At 45.5% G+C, this 16,077-nt stretch overlaps 2 protein-coding genes across 3 annotated transcripts; both read left to right on the forward strand.

Annotated features, from left to right (window-relative positions):
* Positions 1-447: 447 nt before the first annotated feature.
* On the forward strand, positions 448-3,706 carry PCNA (proliferating cell nuclear antigen). The gene is given in 6 exon segments (NM_001323225.1): positions 448-699; positions 1,280-1,377; positions 1,960-2,027; positions 2,147-2,341; positions 2,640-2,763; positions 3,160-3,706. Coding segments are annotated over 6 exon segments (789 nt in total). The 5' UTR covers positions 448-478; the 3' UTR covers positions 3,243-3,706.
* A 1,733-nt stretch (positions 3,707-5,439) lies between these two features.
* TMEM230 (transmembrane protein 230) lies at positions 5,440-10,033 on the forward strand. Of its 2 annotated transcripts, none has more exons than XM_015882903.2 (4): positions 5,440-5,656; positions 7,200-7,327; positions 7,760-7,882; positions 8,797-10,033. In XM_015882903.2, the coding sequence occupies exons 2-4, from the start codon at positions 7,229-7,231 to the stop codon at positions 8,935-8,937; spliced, it is 363 nt and encodes a 120-aa protein (XP_015738389.1). In that variant the 5' UTR covers positions 5,440-5,656; positions 7,200-7,228; the 3' UTR covers positions 8,938-10,033. The 2 variants fall into 2 exon arrangements, with proteins under 2 accessions (XP_015738389.1, XP_015738388.1); XM_015882902.2 differs by having other exon boundaries at positions 5,458-5,645.
* The last annotated feature ends 6,044 nt before the right edge of the window (positions 10,034-16,077 follow it).

Below are 16,077 nucleotides of genomic sequence, written 5' to 3' on the forward strand. Positions count from 1 at the left end.
TGATGGGTGCGCAGCTGGTGGTGGAGGGGGAAAAATGGCTCTGAGAGCGGAGAGCGCCGTGTATGGGCGGCTATGTGCATTATAACGGCTGTGTGCATCATGGCGGCTTTGTTTCACATAGGGAATCCCCTTCAGCCTTCTCTAAGGCCCGCAGTTCCTGCCAGGCCTCACAGGCCCCGCCGCCATCGCTTCACGGCGAGGCGGGGGCGGTGCTGTATTGCGTCTCCTGATTGGCTCGACTGGGATTAGGGGGCGGGACTTAGGTGTGCTAGCGGCGTCACGATTGGTCTGATGGGTGAGCATCTGGCTGTGGGTACGGCAGCGCAGAGCGAGGGAGGAGCGCTGCGATTGGCTACATCGAGGCGATGGGCGGGGCGTGAGGGGGGTATATAAGGGTGACTTTGGCGGGCTACTGCAGTCGGCGGCCTGCCGTGTGTGGGTGCAGTTGTAGGTTGTCGTTGCTGCTGTTGTTGTCAGGATGTTTGAGGCTCGGCTGGTGCAGGGCTCGGTGCTCAAACGGGTTCTGGAAGCCCTGAAGGACCTGATCACCGAGGCGTGCTGGGATCTGGGTTCGGGCGGCATCAGCCTGCAGAGCATGGACTCGTCTCACGTCTCCCTGGTGCAGCTCACGCTGCGCTCTGAGGGTTTCGACACGTACCGCTGCGATCGGAACATCGCTATGGGCGTCAACCTCAACAGGTAACGGCGGGTGGGCCGCACCGGGCCTGGACGCGGCCTTGTGGTGCTGAAGGGAGCAAGCCCTACTTAGACAAGGGATATAGGGGAAATGTGCGCTGTTTGGGTCTCATACCGTGTGGAAACTGGTTTATTTGGGCTCAAATTCGCTTTTAGGCCTCATTTCCCCCCCCCCCTTTTTTCTCCTCGCAGTTCTCGCGCCGTTTTTCGCAGCGCGCGCGCGGCGCGCCGGCAGCCGTGACGTCACTGAGCGCGCCACGCTGTGGCGGGAAAGTTTGGCGGGGAAAAGCCATGGCGCTGCAGCCCCTCCTGCACACACAAGTTCCAGTCCTGCTTATCTCCAGCCCTGTTATCTCCAACCCTGCTTTTCTTACCTTATCAGCTCAATGCCAGTCCGTGTGCTTGGCGGCCAGCAAGCTAGAGGGTTTCTCAGTGCAATGGCAACGTGTGGGATTAATGCAAAACACACAGCATCTGCTATTCCCAATAGACCATTAGATGTGCTTAACGCTCCCTGATAAGTGGTAGGCATTCAGGCTCTGTTTATAACCCTTTGTTGTATAACTTTGTCTTCTTCCTCTAGCATGTCTAAGATACTGAAGTGTGCTGGAAATGAAGACATCATAACTCTCAGAGCAGAAGACAACGCGGATACGTTGGCTCTAGTGTTCGAAACACCAAGTGAGTGGTATTTGTGACTCATTTGCTATTAGAAAACAGGGAGTTTTTTAGGGAGTTTGCTATTAGAAAACATAGGGGGAAGTTCTTCACTAGGAGAGTGGTTAGGCCCTAGAACAGGCTGCCCAGGGAGGTTGTGGATGCCCCGTCCTTGGAGGTGTTCAAGACCAGGTTGGACAGGGCCCTGGGCAACCTGATACAGTAAATGTGTATGTTTGGTGGCCCTGCTAGGCAGGGGGGTTGGAACTACATGATCCTTGAGGTCTCTTCCAACCCGGGTCATTCTGTGATTCTGTGGAGTCTTTAAACACTTAAAATGCTTTGGAGGAGTAAAAAAAAATGTACCTTGCTAATACTCCTTGCAAGAAAATCATTTCTGAGCTACATAAAGATGCTCACAGGTTCATCTTGGCAGCCTGTTTTCCTCTAGCAGCCTCCAGAAGGCTCCTTAGGTCACCAAGAAAGGTGAATCCTGGTGTCACCATTAAGGTCTTTTTTTTTTTGGAAGAAAAGACTGGGCAACGTTTAAACTCAGGGTGATAACTTTTCTGAAACACTCGGTCAAACTATGCTTTATTTCCATAGATCAGGAAAAGGTTTCTGATTATGAGATGAAGCTTATGGACCTCGATGTGGAGCAGCTTGGAATTCCTGTAAGTAGTTGTTTGAATGACTGCATACACTCTTAGGACAGCATGTTTTCCTCATGTACAGACTTAGAATTCTGAAGTCCTAAGGCTATTTGGTGTAAGTTTTATCTCTTCTTTTCCAGGAACAAGAATACAGTTGTGTAGTGAAAATGCCTTCTGCTGAATTTGCACGCATCTGTAGAGACCTCAGCCACATTGGTGATGCTGTTGTCATCTCCTGTGCAAAAGATGGGGTGAAATTCTCAGCTAATGGAGAGTTAGGAAATGGAAACATCAAGCTGTCACAGACCAGTAATGTGGACAAAGAGGAAGAAGCTGTAAGTTGAATGGTTACTGTGGTCTCTTCTGTGCTGAGGTTTCTACTGGTATGACTGTTGGGGGCTAAAGTAGATCACTGGATCCAGTATTTCTCTGATCTATAGAACCAAGTCAATGAATCCTTGCTGGCACTTTGTTAGCTGTGGGGTTTGCAAGCAGCCCTGCACAGAGCTGTGTGGGGATTGGCACTGTCTGTGGTGCCTAGGTCTGTGGTGCTGAATTATTTGAGAAACTTGGGGGGGGAGTTAATTGCAACTTGCCTTTACCAAACTTTGATCTGGCTGATGTTTTTTCCAGGTTACAATAGAAATGAATGAGCCAGTCCAGTTGACTTTTGCTCTGAGGTACTTGAATTTTTTTACCAAAGCCACCCCCCTGTCACCTACAGTAACGCTCAGCATGTCTGCAGATGTTCCTCTGGGTAAGTACAAGCAGTGATCCTTGAAAACCTTGTAGAATCTGCCTTAGGATCATAGGATGATAGAATGGTTTGGGTTGAAAAGGATCACAATGCTCATCCAGTTCCAACCCCCTGCTATGTGGAGGGTTGCTAACAAGCTGATCAGGCTGCTCAGAGCCACATCCAGCCTGGCCTTGAATGCCTGCAGGGATGGGGCATCCACAGCCTCCTTGGGCAACCTGCTCCAGTGCATCACCACTCTCTGGGTGGAAAAACTTCCTTCTAATATCCAACTTAAACCTCCCCATCTCAGTTTAAAACCATTCCCCTTTGTCTTACTGCTATCCAAGCTCCATTAGGAATGTATCTAACTGCTTTTACAAAGAACATTCTGAATGCTCTTTTTTTCTTTACCAGTTGTGGAATACAAGATCGCTGATATGGGACACTTAAAATACTACCTGGCTCCAAAGATTGAAGACCAGCAAGAAGGCTCTTAACTGCACTGGGACTGAGGGGGAGATCTGCTCAGCTCTTGGAGGCACAACCAGCTTGGAGAAGGAAATCTGCTGTCCTCCACATTACTAGAAATGTCAGTGCGTTGCAACATCGAATCCCAGCACTGTTCAGAATGTTCTGTAGATATCTCTGTAAATATTTTTCGACTTGCTATTTTGCTATACCGATGTCATTTGAAATAGGAACGTGGTTGTTGTTTTTTTCCTAACCTATGCCTATACTTGCAGTAATCTCTTAGATGCTGTCTTTAGGTCAAGTGCTCCTCTTAACTTGTGTTAAGAGTAAAGATGGTTCCTAGACTTTTCACCTGTGGAACTGTAGTTGGCTATAGGGTTGCTGTTTAACGATGCCACAAGTTTCTTTTCCCCTTACTTGATTTATTTTTGAAGCTGGTATTCTAACTGAAACATGGAAATAAAAAAATAACGACATGGTTTTTATCCTACTTCAGTGTGAGCGGTTCTGTCACTGCTTTGTCTAGTGGTGCTGATGTACAAGTCCCTCTGTTAAAGCATTGAATTGAAGGAGGTAGGAAATCTCACTTAGCTATTCCACCAGTGATGCTTGAAGCCTGTGAGGTTTAGAGTCCTAGAATGGCTTGAGTTGAAAAGGTCCATAGTGATCATCCCATTCCAATCCCATGCTATGTATAGGGTTGCCAACCAGCAGCCAAGGCTGCCCAGAGCCACATGCATCCTGGCTTTGAATGCCTGCAGGGATGGAGCATCCACAGCCTCCTTGGGCAACCTGTTCCAGTGGAACTGGTTTGTGAAATGTGTTAAATAACGTTGAGGATTTGCCTATTGAACACCTGCCTGTTCCAGCACTGACTGATCGTGTGGCTGCCATTTGTGTTTTAAATGAAGTCTGTGGTGTCACAGTGTCTGAAACCTGGGTTGGAAAGTTGTACTTCTGGCTCTGCTGTTATTGCTCTCCTGTTTCTGTGGTGTCTTTGCCCTACATGTGAGAAGTGCGTTGCATTCACCTACACTGAGAATGCTTTATTTAAGGAGTGCTTTACTTGAGTTATCACCATTCATGGAGATGCCAGAATTCCTGTGTGCTTTGTGGCTGGATGGTGGGAATTGGCTTTGAGAAGTACTGGATAAGCCCGTTTTTCTTCATTAACTCCATTTCTGTTGTCCATCTAAATCCTTGCTGACTCCACCATACATGAACATGGAGAAACATAGAAGCAATTCTGGTTGGCTTGATCTGCAGCTGTGCTCATAGTTCTTCCACGAGGTGCTATATTTCCCCACTGATCATCCCCACTAATATATCCTGTGTGTGAACTGCCATAAGCAGGACAGCTGGGTAAACCCTTGTGGAGCAGACCTTCACGAGGTGGCAGTAATGATCAGGCAACCAATTTTGCTGTGTCAGAATGACGGGGCTGCTCTCATTGGAAGCAGCCCATAGTCAGAGGTTGGTGGTGGGAATTGCAGACCCATTGCTCTTCATTCTAAACTCAAGCAGTGCATCTTTTCCAGTAGGAAACATTTTAGATCTCATATTATATATATAAGATCTCTTTTAGGGCAAGCAACACCTGCCCTAAAAGAGCAGCAGTTCAGTTGATGCATAGGAACTGTCCATAAGGAAGGATGGGGTTCTTTAACCCCAATGTAATGCTGCTCACCTTGGGTTGCCATTGTACCCCCCCCAAGTGCAATTAAGTGCTTCAGTGGGGTATTAAAGATCCAGGATGGAAATAGGATTCAATATTGCTGATGTGCTGTGTTAGAAGCTAATGGCTTTTTGTGCCACCTCCTGCTGCAGTGGGGGTCGCTGACCTCTTATTTCTGCTGTTCCATCCATAAATATGTAGAAATAAGCCATGTGGTTTCATTACTTATTACTGTAACAATTATACTGAGTAGTTTTTCATGGTAGGAAACCCCTTTTAGCATCATCTGTTTGCCTGTGTTTGATTTGTGGCTGTGCCTTCCTCTAAACCCCTACATCAGCCGGGTGTGTGAATATTCACTTGGCCATTGCCATAACCAGATGCTGAACAACCAACAGCTGCTAATTAATACAGATGCTTTAAATAACGTCCTGGCTTTGGTTTGCCTGTTAAATGTGTATGACTGACAGAGGGCTGTGCTGTGCTCACAGTTCAGTGACACCCAGTGCTTCCTTTTTATATGCAGGGCAATGTGCAGCAGATAGCACGGAGCAGATGTACCCACACTGCCAGCCCCACTTCTCTCTGAGCCCTTCAGCTGCCAATCCTCAGCACCAGGCTCAAAATAACCCTGCAGAGCTGAGCCAGCAAATCTGCTGCCATAACCTGGAAGGAAACAGCCATCATTGCAATAAACTTCCTGGGTTGGCGTGGCCAGGAGGCGGCGGTGGAAGCAATGGCTGTGAACAGCAGGGTGAGCCATAGGTAACTCTTTGCTCATTATAACCTCGCAGACCCCTGAGATTTGGGGGGATTTGATGGGGGTGATGTGGGTTTAGCAGCAGGGAGTCCATTTGGGAGCTGTATTGGGGTCGGTTGGGTGCATTGCGTCGGCGTTGAGCTCAGCGCGGGGCAGGAAATGACATCCTGCTCCCCTCCCTGCTCCTGGCAATGAGGGTAGAAATGTGTACTGGGGATCTCTAGGGGAGGAATGGGACTTTGGCCTGAAGTGCCACATTTTGCTTGGGCTTGAAAATAGCCTTTAATGAGGGGTCCAAGGGAGCGTTGTGCATTCATCCTTAATAGCCTGAGCTACGGCGAGAGCAGGGATGGTTTGTGTCAATCAGCCGTAATCCCTTAGAGGCAACTGAGAAACAGACCCTGAGCAATGAGACAGGGAGCAGAAACCATCCCAGGGCTCAACAGGGCCGAGCGGGGATATTTGTTAAGCTTTGAATGTGCTTTTCTGTCTTCTTCCCCTTCTGCACTTCCACCCCGTGGGCACACGGGAGTCTCTGAGGGCTTTTGGGTTCAAAGAGCAAAAAAAGGGATGGATAAGAGCTAAAAAAAGGGATGTTTGAAGGGCTGAGGAGGCGTGTTGCTGCCCCATAGGGGGGTGATCCTCCTACTCTCAATAGGGATACATATGTATATTTTTTCCCTTCCATGAGAAGCAAAAGAAGTACATATTGAAGAGGTGGGAGGGTTTAAGATCAGAATGTTGGGTTTTTGGTTTATTATTTTAAATGAAAGTTGCATTTAAGAAGGATGGATTTACCAATGCATTGTATTTACCAATGCCTGGCTGCACACAGAGTAAATGAATGCTTCCTGCCTTACAGCTGGATAGAGAAGTGACCTATGGTTTGTAGCCCCTTCCTGCCCTTTGATTGCTTCACCCACTGCCCACCCATCACGCTCCCTCTGACTCAAACCTCAAGCTATCCCAATGATGATAGCTCCATTTCACATTGGTTTTATTTTGTTTTACCATTTTTTTTCCCTCACCCCCCCAAAATGGATCTATTGCAAAATATCCGTCTGGTTGAAAAGCTGCTTTGTTCAGTTCTGGTTTGGGTTTGTTTGCTAATGATCCTGTTTAGAAATAGGTAGACCTCAGACATCCTGCAGCAGGAAGCGTGGCCTCCTTGTGCAGCAAGAGCCAATTTACACACGGGATATTATTCTGGAACCTGTATGAGGTTTGAAACACATCCTACATTAACTTTGTTTTCAAATATTGACAAATCCAAATTTGTCTTTTGCATTTATATCATAGAATCCATAAAATTGGTTGGTTGGGTTGGAAGGGACCTTTAAGATCATCAAGTTCCAACCCCCTGCTATAGGCAAGAATACCTCCCTCCAGACTAGGCTGCTCACAGCCTTATCCAGCCTGGCCAGGGAGGAAGCACATTCATGTCTTTACAATTTAGGCTTAGATACAAAGCTTTGTTTGAAAAGAAACATAACCCACATCAGACCCCATCATCCAGCTCACTCTTCTTTGTCTATTGCTGTTTCCCAGGTTCTAGTTGATGCCCAGGCCTCACTGTAATGATGCCGTCAAGAACGAATCTCTCTGCTGGGATTCCCAGTAGCAAAGTCAAATATTCCAAACTTGCCAGCACTGATGATGGATATATTGACCTGCAGGTAAAATGTGGGGGAGAAAACTGCTTTGTTCTGCAACTAAATTCCTACTGTCAACCCATCATCATCATGCCCACTCATAGAATCATGAAGGTTGGGAAAGGTATCCAAAATATCAAGTCCAACCTCACCATATCTAATCATAGAATTTCAGCCCTTCTGCTCCAGAAAACCCACAGAGCTCAATTGGAAATAAGGCTTCTAGTTTAATAAATAGAGTCAGCTTCATTTATTTGGAGGGGGATGAAAATCAGAGCAATGGGTATAAATGCTGCCCCAGAGAGCTGCGGATGTATGGACAGGTTTCATTGTAGGGAGGCTGCAGCAATGGTTTCTCTTGTCCTCTGCCAGCTGTGATATTCACATCTCTGCCGTGGTTATAGAGGAACAAAACTGAGATGAGCTGCTTAACATTTGGGTTTTTTTTCTATCCAGTTCAAGAAGAGCCCACCAAAAATCCCCTACAAGGCGATTGCGTTGGCTGTTGTGCTCTTCATGATTGGAACTTTTCTCATTATCATCGGAGCCCTCCTCTTGGCAGGATACATTAGCAAAGGCGTAAGTGGATTGATTACATCTCTCTTCTAGTTCTATAATGTTTGCCTCTCCCAGAGCCTGCCATGAACTGTAATTTCAGAGCAGAAACTCAGCACTAAAGGTCTGTAAGCAGCATTGTTTGCTGACAGCTCTATTTAGAGTCATAGAATCGACCTTAGAATCATTCAGGTTGGAAAAGACCCTTAAGATCATCAAGTCCAACTCTCTGAGTGGAAATTGTTCCTAATATCCATCCCTTGAGGTCTCTAGTTAGCTCATGTTTGGAGCTCCGGACTGGACGGGTATCTGCCAGGATAGGTTGAGTTTCTATGTCCTGCTTGTTAGTGTGGTTTCATTTTAATGCCACATTACTGCCTTGGTGGAAATAACGCTGGGATCATCACACTTCTAATAAAGATCTAATGCTTCTGCAGGGGATACTTGATCACCATACAGCACTAATTATCTCCTCTCTCTACATTTGTGATCCACTGAAAGCAGATCTGATGCTTGCCATTGACGCTGTGCTTGGCATACTTCACCTTTTGCCTTGTGCAGGATGGAATTGCTTTACAGTTGGCAGCTGCTGCTTATCAGTGTGGAAGCAGCAGCATTTTGGTCGTATCAGAAGCAGTCTGGGTGCTGATAGGAGAGCTGATCTTAGCCAAGAGCTCAGCACCCAGCCTGTGGTTGGCAGTTTTGTAATGCGAGAGTGTCAGCAGGAGCCACCCCTCCTACCCAAAGGAAAAGTTCAGTTGAGGTTTCCTGTAGCGAGGAGCAGATCAGGGAGATTATCAGAACTTAGCATGAAAAAGCTGGAGAAATTTCTGATTTGAGTTGAATTTTTTGGGGGCTGACCCTATAGAGATGAATAAGAAAAAGACCTCAATACAAATCCCTCCTGATGGCCCACATTGCTCTTCTCTCTGCTGCAGGGAACAGACCGTGCCATCCCTGTGCTCATCATTGGGATCCTCGTATTCCTGCCAGGCTTCTACCACCTGCGCATTGCATACTATGCTTCCAAAGGCTACCGGGGCTATTCCTATGATGACATCCCAGATTTTGATGACTGAATCACGCTCTGGACAGCATTACCATTAGGTTAGTGTTAAGAGCTGCTTGCGACCCTAAATATTAGAGGGAGCCTGTAAATGGAGCATGTCAGTCACAAGATGCATCTTCCTGGTTTTGAAAATGCTGTGGGGATGGGGGGTTAAATGTGGAAGTGACCAAAAGGATTGCAACATTAGGTGGGAAGAACATGTGATTTATTGTATTTTTCCTCTTGGTTGTATGATGCTGGTTGTTTATAAGAAGTTCCTGGGCAAAGCAATTGTAGCCATTCTCCAAAAGCAGATAAGTCAGACAGTTCCATCAGTAAAGTTATTTGTTTTTCTAACTGTTTCAAAGGGTTTTGTCATTTGTTTGTTTGTTTGTTGAGAGATTGTGGCTCCCCTTGGGTTTAGTGTTGCAAACACTGTATCTCACTGTGGGTTTTTTGCCCTCTACTCATCCAAATTTATTCCAGTTTACTTGTATTGCACTTGTCTGGAGTAATGGAAGTCAAATGCAAACTTGCATGAGCGAACTTGAACATATTGCATTTGCTGTGCAATTCATCATTACACTGACCAGTCCTATTTGCTCAGCAAACATCTCTCAGAAGCAGGCTGTTCTTCAAGCCATTCTCACTTATGGCAAAATCAACTTGTTATCCCCCAGAAGGACTGACTATGTCTGGATTTTACTTATTATTTTAGAGCAAGTAGAGACAGGGAGAAGAATTGGACCAGAACTTGAAGAGTCTCAATACCTAAATCTTGGTTTTGCTTGGTGTGTGGGTATTGCAGACACTTGAATTCTAACTGTATGTGTATTTGGGATTATTTTGTCCTTGTGTAGATGATATGTTGCTAATAACTCCCTAAACCAGCAAAAAGCAAGTCTGTATAGTTTGTATTGGGTAAATCCTGTTTGTATTGTATTGCTAGCTTCAGCTGTAGGTTATTCAGGGGAAACAGCTTGGTCACTCTTTACTTGATGCAAAGTCAAAGCTCTGTCTCTGAAGTTGAACTGAACCACATCACAACTATGTGACAAGACACAGAAATGCAAGATGCAAGTATATGTGTTCAACACAAATAAACTTCTCTGTCTCCTATGTACCAATCATAAGTTCATCTTTTTCACCTTTACAGATTTCATTGTAGTCTAAAAATGGTTCTGGGCAATGAGCTGAATATGCTGTTGCTTACTGCTTCCAGTTTCTGATGCTACAATCAGCAATAAGCTTTGCTGAGCCAGCAGCTTCACAACAGCTCCAACTGCTTTGCAGGACCCCATGCTCACTTGAATCAGTAATTACCCTTGTGTAGAGCAGCAGTGCAGTGCCCTAGGTGTGGCATGATGCTTCATTAAGTTGCTCAAAGAAGCTGTGGGTGCCAAGGCCAGGTTGGGTTGGATGGGGGCTCTGAGAAGCCTGAAATGGTGGGTGGCAACTCAGGCAGAGAGGTTGAATCTTGATAATCTTTCAGGTCTCTTTTAACCCTGGGACATTCTGTGATTTGGAAGCCCAGGATTCACTTTTTCCTTCTTCACTTTGCCATTCTTTCTTCAATGCTCTAGATCAAAGCCAGAGCCTGAGCCAAGGTCTTCTTTTTGTTATTCCCTTGGTTGACTTGATTCATTGGCCTATGCGTGCCCTGGTGATACACTCTGAGGAATAACTGATTGAATTCAGGATCTCCCTTTTCCCTTCCCTCCTCCCAAGGCAACAGCTACGCATGTTCCCTGCTCTGCTGCGTCATGCTGGCCTTGGCCATCACTGGTCTTGTGTTCCCGATGGCAGCCCAGCTTCCCAGATGTCACCACCACTCAGCAGCAGCTGAAATCCCTCAATTAAATCTGGGTCTAGCCAGAAATGCTGCTGCTGCTGACGTCAAATCATGAATCAGCCTTTATAAGGGGATAAGAACGTGAGTTTGTTTGGGTTGGGAAAAAGGGACAGGAAGGGGAAGGGAAGTTGAGATAGAAAAAGAGGAGCAGAGGGGCTGCAGAGACCCATACACTGTTGTTCTGGTGCCTGAATGCTGGGATATGAAGAAATTTCTGGTTCTAGAGCACAGCTTGACCAATGAGAGCAAGGCACAGGCCGAGCACTGATGGATGAGGATAATACCAAATTGCTGTCTCCTGTATTGAGCATCATCCGTTCTGGGCAAGGCAGCTGTCTTAGATAAAAATAGTCGGCATTTATAGGGCTCAAAGGGGTATTGTTATACACAGAAGCTCTGCAGCAAGAGCAGGCACCCAGAGTTAAGGCTTCTCTATTTTATGAGCACCTGAATTTATATCCTCAGTGATGTCCTATTGCTGTGGTATGGTGTATTTATATGATTGTTTGACTCTGGAGTAGCCCTAAGGCCTGAGCTACAGCCTGGGCTGATCCTTGAGGTCTGCCTGGATGCTGTGCTGGTTGAGGGCTATCAGCAGAAAGGAGTGGTTGTCACTGATTCTAGTCCTTAAAATATATTAGCAGAAATCATGTGAAACATCTGTGGAAATGAGGGGGAGAGAATGTGATGACTCACTTGGAGCATGTTGGATACAACCAATGTGCTCTAAATTTAGCCTTAAAATGAGTATTTCGTTTGTTAAAATATCACAATCGACAGTGGCATCTCAGATTAGACCCTATTATGGTTGGGGTCTGCTTTCCTTCTGCCAGCTGCAGTTAGCCAAATTCAGCGGCGTTTGCCACTAAGTGGCTCAGTGCTGTAATGCTGCTTTTATGGCAGTATGGATTTTGCTTAGCATAAAAGATGACATGAAAACCCTGCAAGGCAGGAAGAAATGACTCGGCACTACAGTTCTGTCCCATCTAATCAGATTTGTGCTACACTCCGCTTATGCTGAGATCTAAACGAGTTTCTCCTCACTCCTCCCCCTCGTGCTTAGTCCTTAAAAGTCCCCGACATCAGCTCATTCATAAAACCACTCCTCACATCTTCTGCCTCTCCCTAAGCTGCTACCTTAAGCTTTCTCCTCACCCTTCCCTTTGGGCATCTGCCCTGCTCCTCCCAGCAAGATCTCCACCTGCAAAGCACCTTCAAATCTTGACTTCTGCCTTTCCACTGGGTGGATTTCCCATTGCTGTGCTGTGGAGCTGCAGCTCATCATTTTAGTGGGTAAGTGCAAGCTGTCCATTTTCCCTTCCTTTATCTACTGAAAACTGCAGGCAAACTCTGTTCTTTCTCCAAGAGCTCTGCATTCAAGCCCATCTGGCATTCTGTGTTCTGTGCTTGCCGTGTGAATTGTTGATGTGTGTGGTCACAGGGCTTCCTTGCTCCTTCCTTAATACACAAGCAGCTTGAGATTCTTAGGAATGCTGTGTTTAACTAAAAATAGTCCAGACAGTTTGGTGGACCATGGGAGATTCCTCCCTCACAAGAAAATTGGCTTTGTTCTGAGATGGAGTTGAAGGTCAAGGTAAAGGGAAAGAAAGAATCTTGGGGGGGGTGGGGGGGAAAGGGTTGATTGTGGATTATAAATGATTGTTTTCAAGTCATTTCATTGACCTTTTGCTGCTTTCATCTGGGTGTTTTTCTTCTCCAGTCTCAGGCTTTGTTTTGTGCTGGCTGGGTATAGTTTGTGTTGAGGTTTTTGCCTTCCTGCTTCGACCTCTGTCTATGAAGGTGTTAAGAAAAACCTTTTAATTGGAAGTAAGGCCATTATTAAGGCCATTATTTCTGTGGCCACGGGCAGATCTTATGGCAAGAACCAGGAAGCAAACAGCTCCTCTATGCTGTACTTGTGTTGGACACTGAGCCATTGATGTCTCTCTGATGGTAACACAGACCTGCAAGATTCATCTGTAACATTCCCAGTCCTGCTGCAATTACAGTAAGGAACAACACTGCAATTAATTGTCTTTGAGGAGGCACCTTCTACTCCTGCAAAATGGCAGTTTTGGCACTGAAAGCATAAATCCTGTGGAGGAATCACCATTTAAGCCTGGGCTTGCAAAAATAAAGAAGAAAATCCACCAGTCACCACTAGTTAATTTTATTTTGACATATTTACTTGGACTGCAGTAGTAGCTGCACTTAAGCCTTTAAAGGATTAGCTGTCTGCTATTCGTTTGTGCCTGCAACCATTTATTTAAGCTGTTGCTGCAAATCATGCTGTTAACCTGTCAGCCACGGATTTCACCTTTCCTTGTTAGTGAGAAATGCGTGGTACACAAAGTCTTGCTGTTGTGATAGGGGGATTCTAAAGGGAGCCCAGTGGAAGGCTACAAAGATGATCAGGGACATGGAGCATGTCTCTTAAAAGGAGAAGCTGAGAGACCTGGGGCTTAACGTTCATCTCAGTGCTTTTCATGTGCTCTTGCTGTGGGCAAATACCTCTTTTCTCTCTTGTTGATGGGGTGCAGCATTTTCATTGTGCTGCATCCCAACTTTCAGTTGTATTTGTCATAGGTTGCATTGTGCTTAATACAAGTATATGCAGTATGAAAGTAAAAGATCACAGGCCCTTAAACAAGCAAATACTTATTAGCATCATTACACCATTTTCTGTAAGTTATTTCCATTAAAATCACTATAGAAAGCCTACCAGCTTCTACAATATTACTTTTATTGCCTCTCAGTAATAACAGTACAAGTAGAAGCAAGACTTCTTCACCGCTATGTTAAGTGGCTCTTTTCCAGACAGGTATCTCATTTTCTCTGTACTTGATACTGTAAGTCAAGTGACTCTTTGTATTTTACTGCATGAGAACAGGGGCTGGATTGCAATGCAACGTTTCAAATGCTTGGCTACAAATAGGCCAGTGAATGGTCTCCAACCTTGAGTACTATATTTGTACAAAGAATCTAGATTTGCAAAGGTTTTCTCTTTGTCGTGTGGCCACATTTCCAATTGCTGAGAAGATACTGCAGAGTTCAACTTACAACCAGCTCCTGTTTTAATCCTTACATGAAACAAAGGAGAACGTCTATCTTTGAATCACATCCACAGCTGTCTGAGGCAGTGAATGCTTGAAGCTGATAGCCCGCTGCTCTCCAGGGGGGTTATCATTCCTTGAGCAGGGTCAGCACACCAGGATGCTTCCCATCCTTCTTTCATTAGGATGGAAGCATTGAACCAGGAGGGGATACAGGCTGGGTGCACGTCCCTTCTCCACATCTGCTGGAGGGAAAATAATTGAACAGTGGGAAGACAAGGCAGAACGTGGAAAAGCTCCTCTTCCTGACATATCAAACTGGCACTAATTCTGATGGGTAGCAGAGAGGTCAGACTTGAAGCAGGGAAGGAGTTAACCAGAGGAAGGGCAGTTTGCTGGGGAGAAGTTGGAATTCATTGTTCCAGGCTCTGCTGTGGATTTCCTTTTTGTCCTTTCATCTCCTCTTGGCTCTCATCACAAGAGGCTGCTTCTCCTTCCTTTTTCTATTTTTATCTGGACTGCGAGCCCTTCAAGACATGGATTGTACCTTAACCTCTGTGTACAGTGGCACAGTGGGAAAGCTCCCTTAGTAGGAAACTATAAATAGCGAGCCCATCCAGCCTTGTGGCATCCAGGCTTGCCGTAATTGCCTAGTTTGCACTCCTGTGACAAGTGTTAGTTCAGCTGTCAGGGAAAGAAGGAACTAAAAAATATAGCCACAGACAGTTTCCAGCTCTCCATTTGCCCACTGAGCCCTGGTTTGGGCTCAGCAATCCCTCTTGCCTAAGGGAGTTCTTCCAGCCAAGTGAGTGATGATTCCCATAAAGCATCCACCCAGCGTGGTTCACACAGCTCCATTTCAGAAGAAGCTTTTAGAGGGCTTGTTGTGGTGCTGTTTCCAGCTCTGACTCATGCCTCAGTGCTACACTCATTTTATTTTGTCTTCTGCCACTTGCTGGAGGGGATTGATTCCGCAACAACCACTTTTCTATCATTCCTGACATCACTGCTTGTTTCTGTTACCACGCGTTCATGTGATGAACTAAATGAGTCACGGGGAGATGGCAGATAAAAGCAATGACAGCATCCCAGACCATCCTTCCTCCCTGAAAAGACTGTGGAAGTAATGAAAAAGTTAAGACAGGGATTGTCTGCTATCACTTCTCTGAGATACAAATAAACTTTGCTTTGTAAAGGATATTCACTTGCATTCCAAATGGAGGTGACTTAACGTAACCTATTTCACACTGTGCTGCAAAACTCCTCTAATGGACTTCTAAGTGATTTTCACATAGCACCATGTCCACACCCTTTTGGAACTGAGTTAAGTCACTTGTTGGCCTGGCTCTGTCTATACACATTTGTCAACAGAAGCTCCATTTACTGCTACAGCTTTGAACAGCAGCCACTCATGAATTTGATGAAAGATGGCAAAACTCAGCTTGTCTCCTGCCTGGACATCATTGCTCCCAGTGATACAGGCTTCATCTGATGGGTGGCTGCAAGCAAAACACCAATGTGAACATGGACCAGCAAAGCAAAAATGTCCAGAGCTGTTATCCATGCGTTTCTTACAGTTCCTCTTCTGAGCAAGTTCAGTCCCATCTCTTTGGTACAGCTCCTGAGGTACCAGACAAAACAGCATCAAGAAAATTAGCATCTCATCCAGAGCACGAGCTGTCCGGTTGAGTTAATATTACTGTAAGCATTCCCTATTAATTGCACTTCCCCACATTTGCCAGCCTGTGCAGTCCGTGCATTAATGTGATCTGAAACTCTGGACTCCATTTGCAGAATATTTGCATGCACAAAAGCCAAGGAGGATCTCCGCTCTCTAAAAGCTATCAGAGGGAAAATCATCTTAATGAGATCCAACAGTTTTGCAGCTAAGCATAATTTTTCTTCTCTTTGCTTATTGATTTATTATGTGAATTCTGGCAAGTAACTTTTGCAGGCCCTGCTATTTATCTTTCTATATAGCAAGCACAGCAGTACATCTCCCTCTTGCATTGCTGGCTGATGCCTCAGTAATTTGAGTACTTGGACCAAAGCAGTCTGAAATCCTTGGACCAAAAAGACCTATTGCTATTAAGAGCACTCTGCACTAATTAAACCTCATAAAACTCTTCCTGGGTCTTAGAATCTCCATTTTGCAGATGACAAAACTGAGGATTTAGCTCAGATCAGGAAGTACATTGTTAAGTTCTTAAAATACTTCTTAGAAAGGATGTGTTTTGTTGCTCGTTCTAATCCCATACAGCACTAT

The sequence above is a fragment of the Coturnix japonica genome, chromosome 22, assembly GCF_001577835.2.
Source record: "Coturnix japonica isolate 7356 chromosome 22, Coturnix japonica 2.1, whole genome shotgun sequence".
Classification (NCBI taxonomy): Eukaryota; Metazoa; Chordata; class Aves; order Galliformes; family Phasianidae; genus Coturnix; species Coturnix japonica.

Bases quoted from the DNA above. Each gene is read 5' to 3' on its own strand.
- TMEM230 (XM_015882903.2), top strand. From the start codon at position 7,229: ATGATGCCGTCAAGAACGAATCTCTCTGCTGGGATTCCCAGTAGCAAA. The intron at 7,328-7,759 runs GTAAAATGTGGG...TTTTCTATCCAG, and splicing joins ATGGATATATTGACCTGCAG to TTCAAGAAGAGCCCACCAAA. The intron at 7,883-8,796 runs GTAAGTGGATTG...TCTCTGCTGCAG, and splicing joins CAGGATACATTAGCAAAGGC to GGAACAGACCGTGCCATCCC.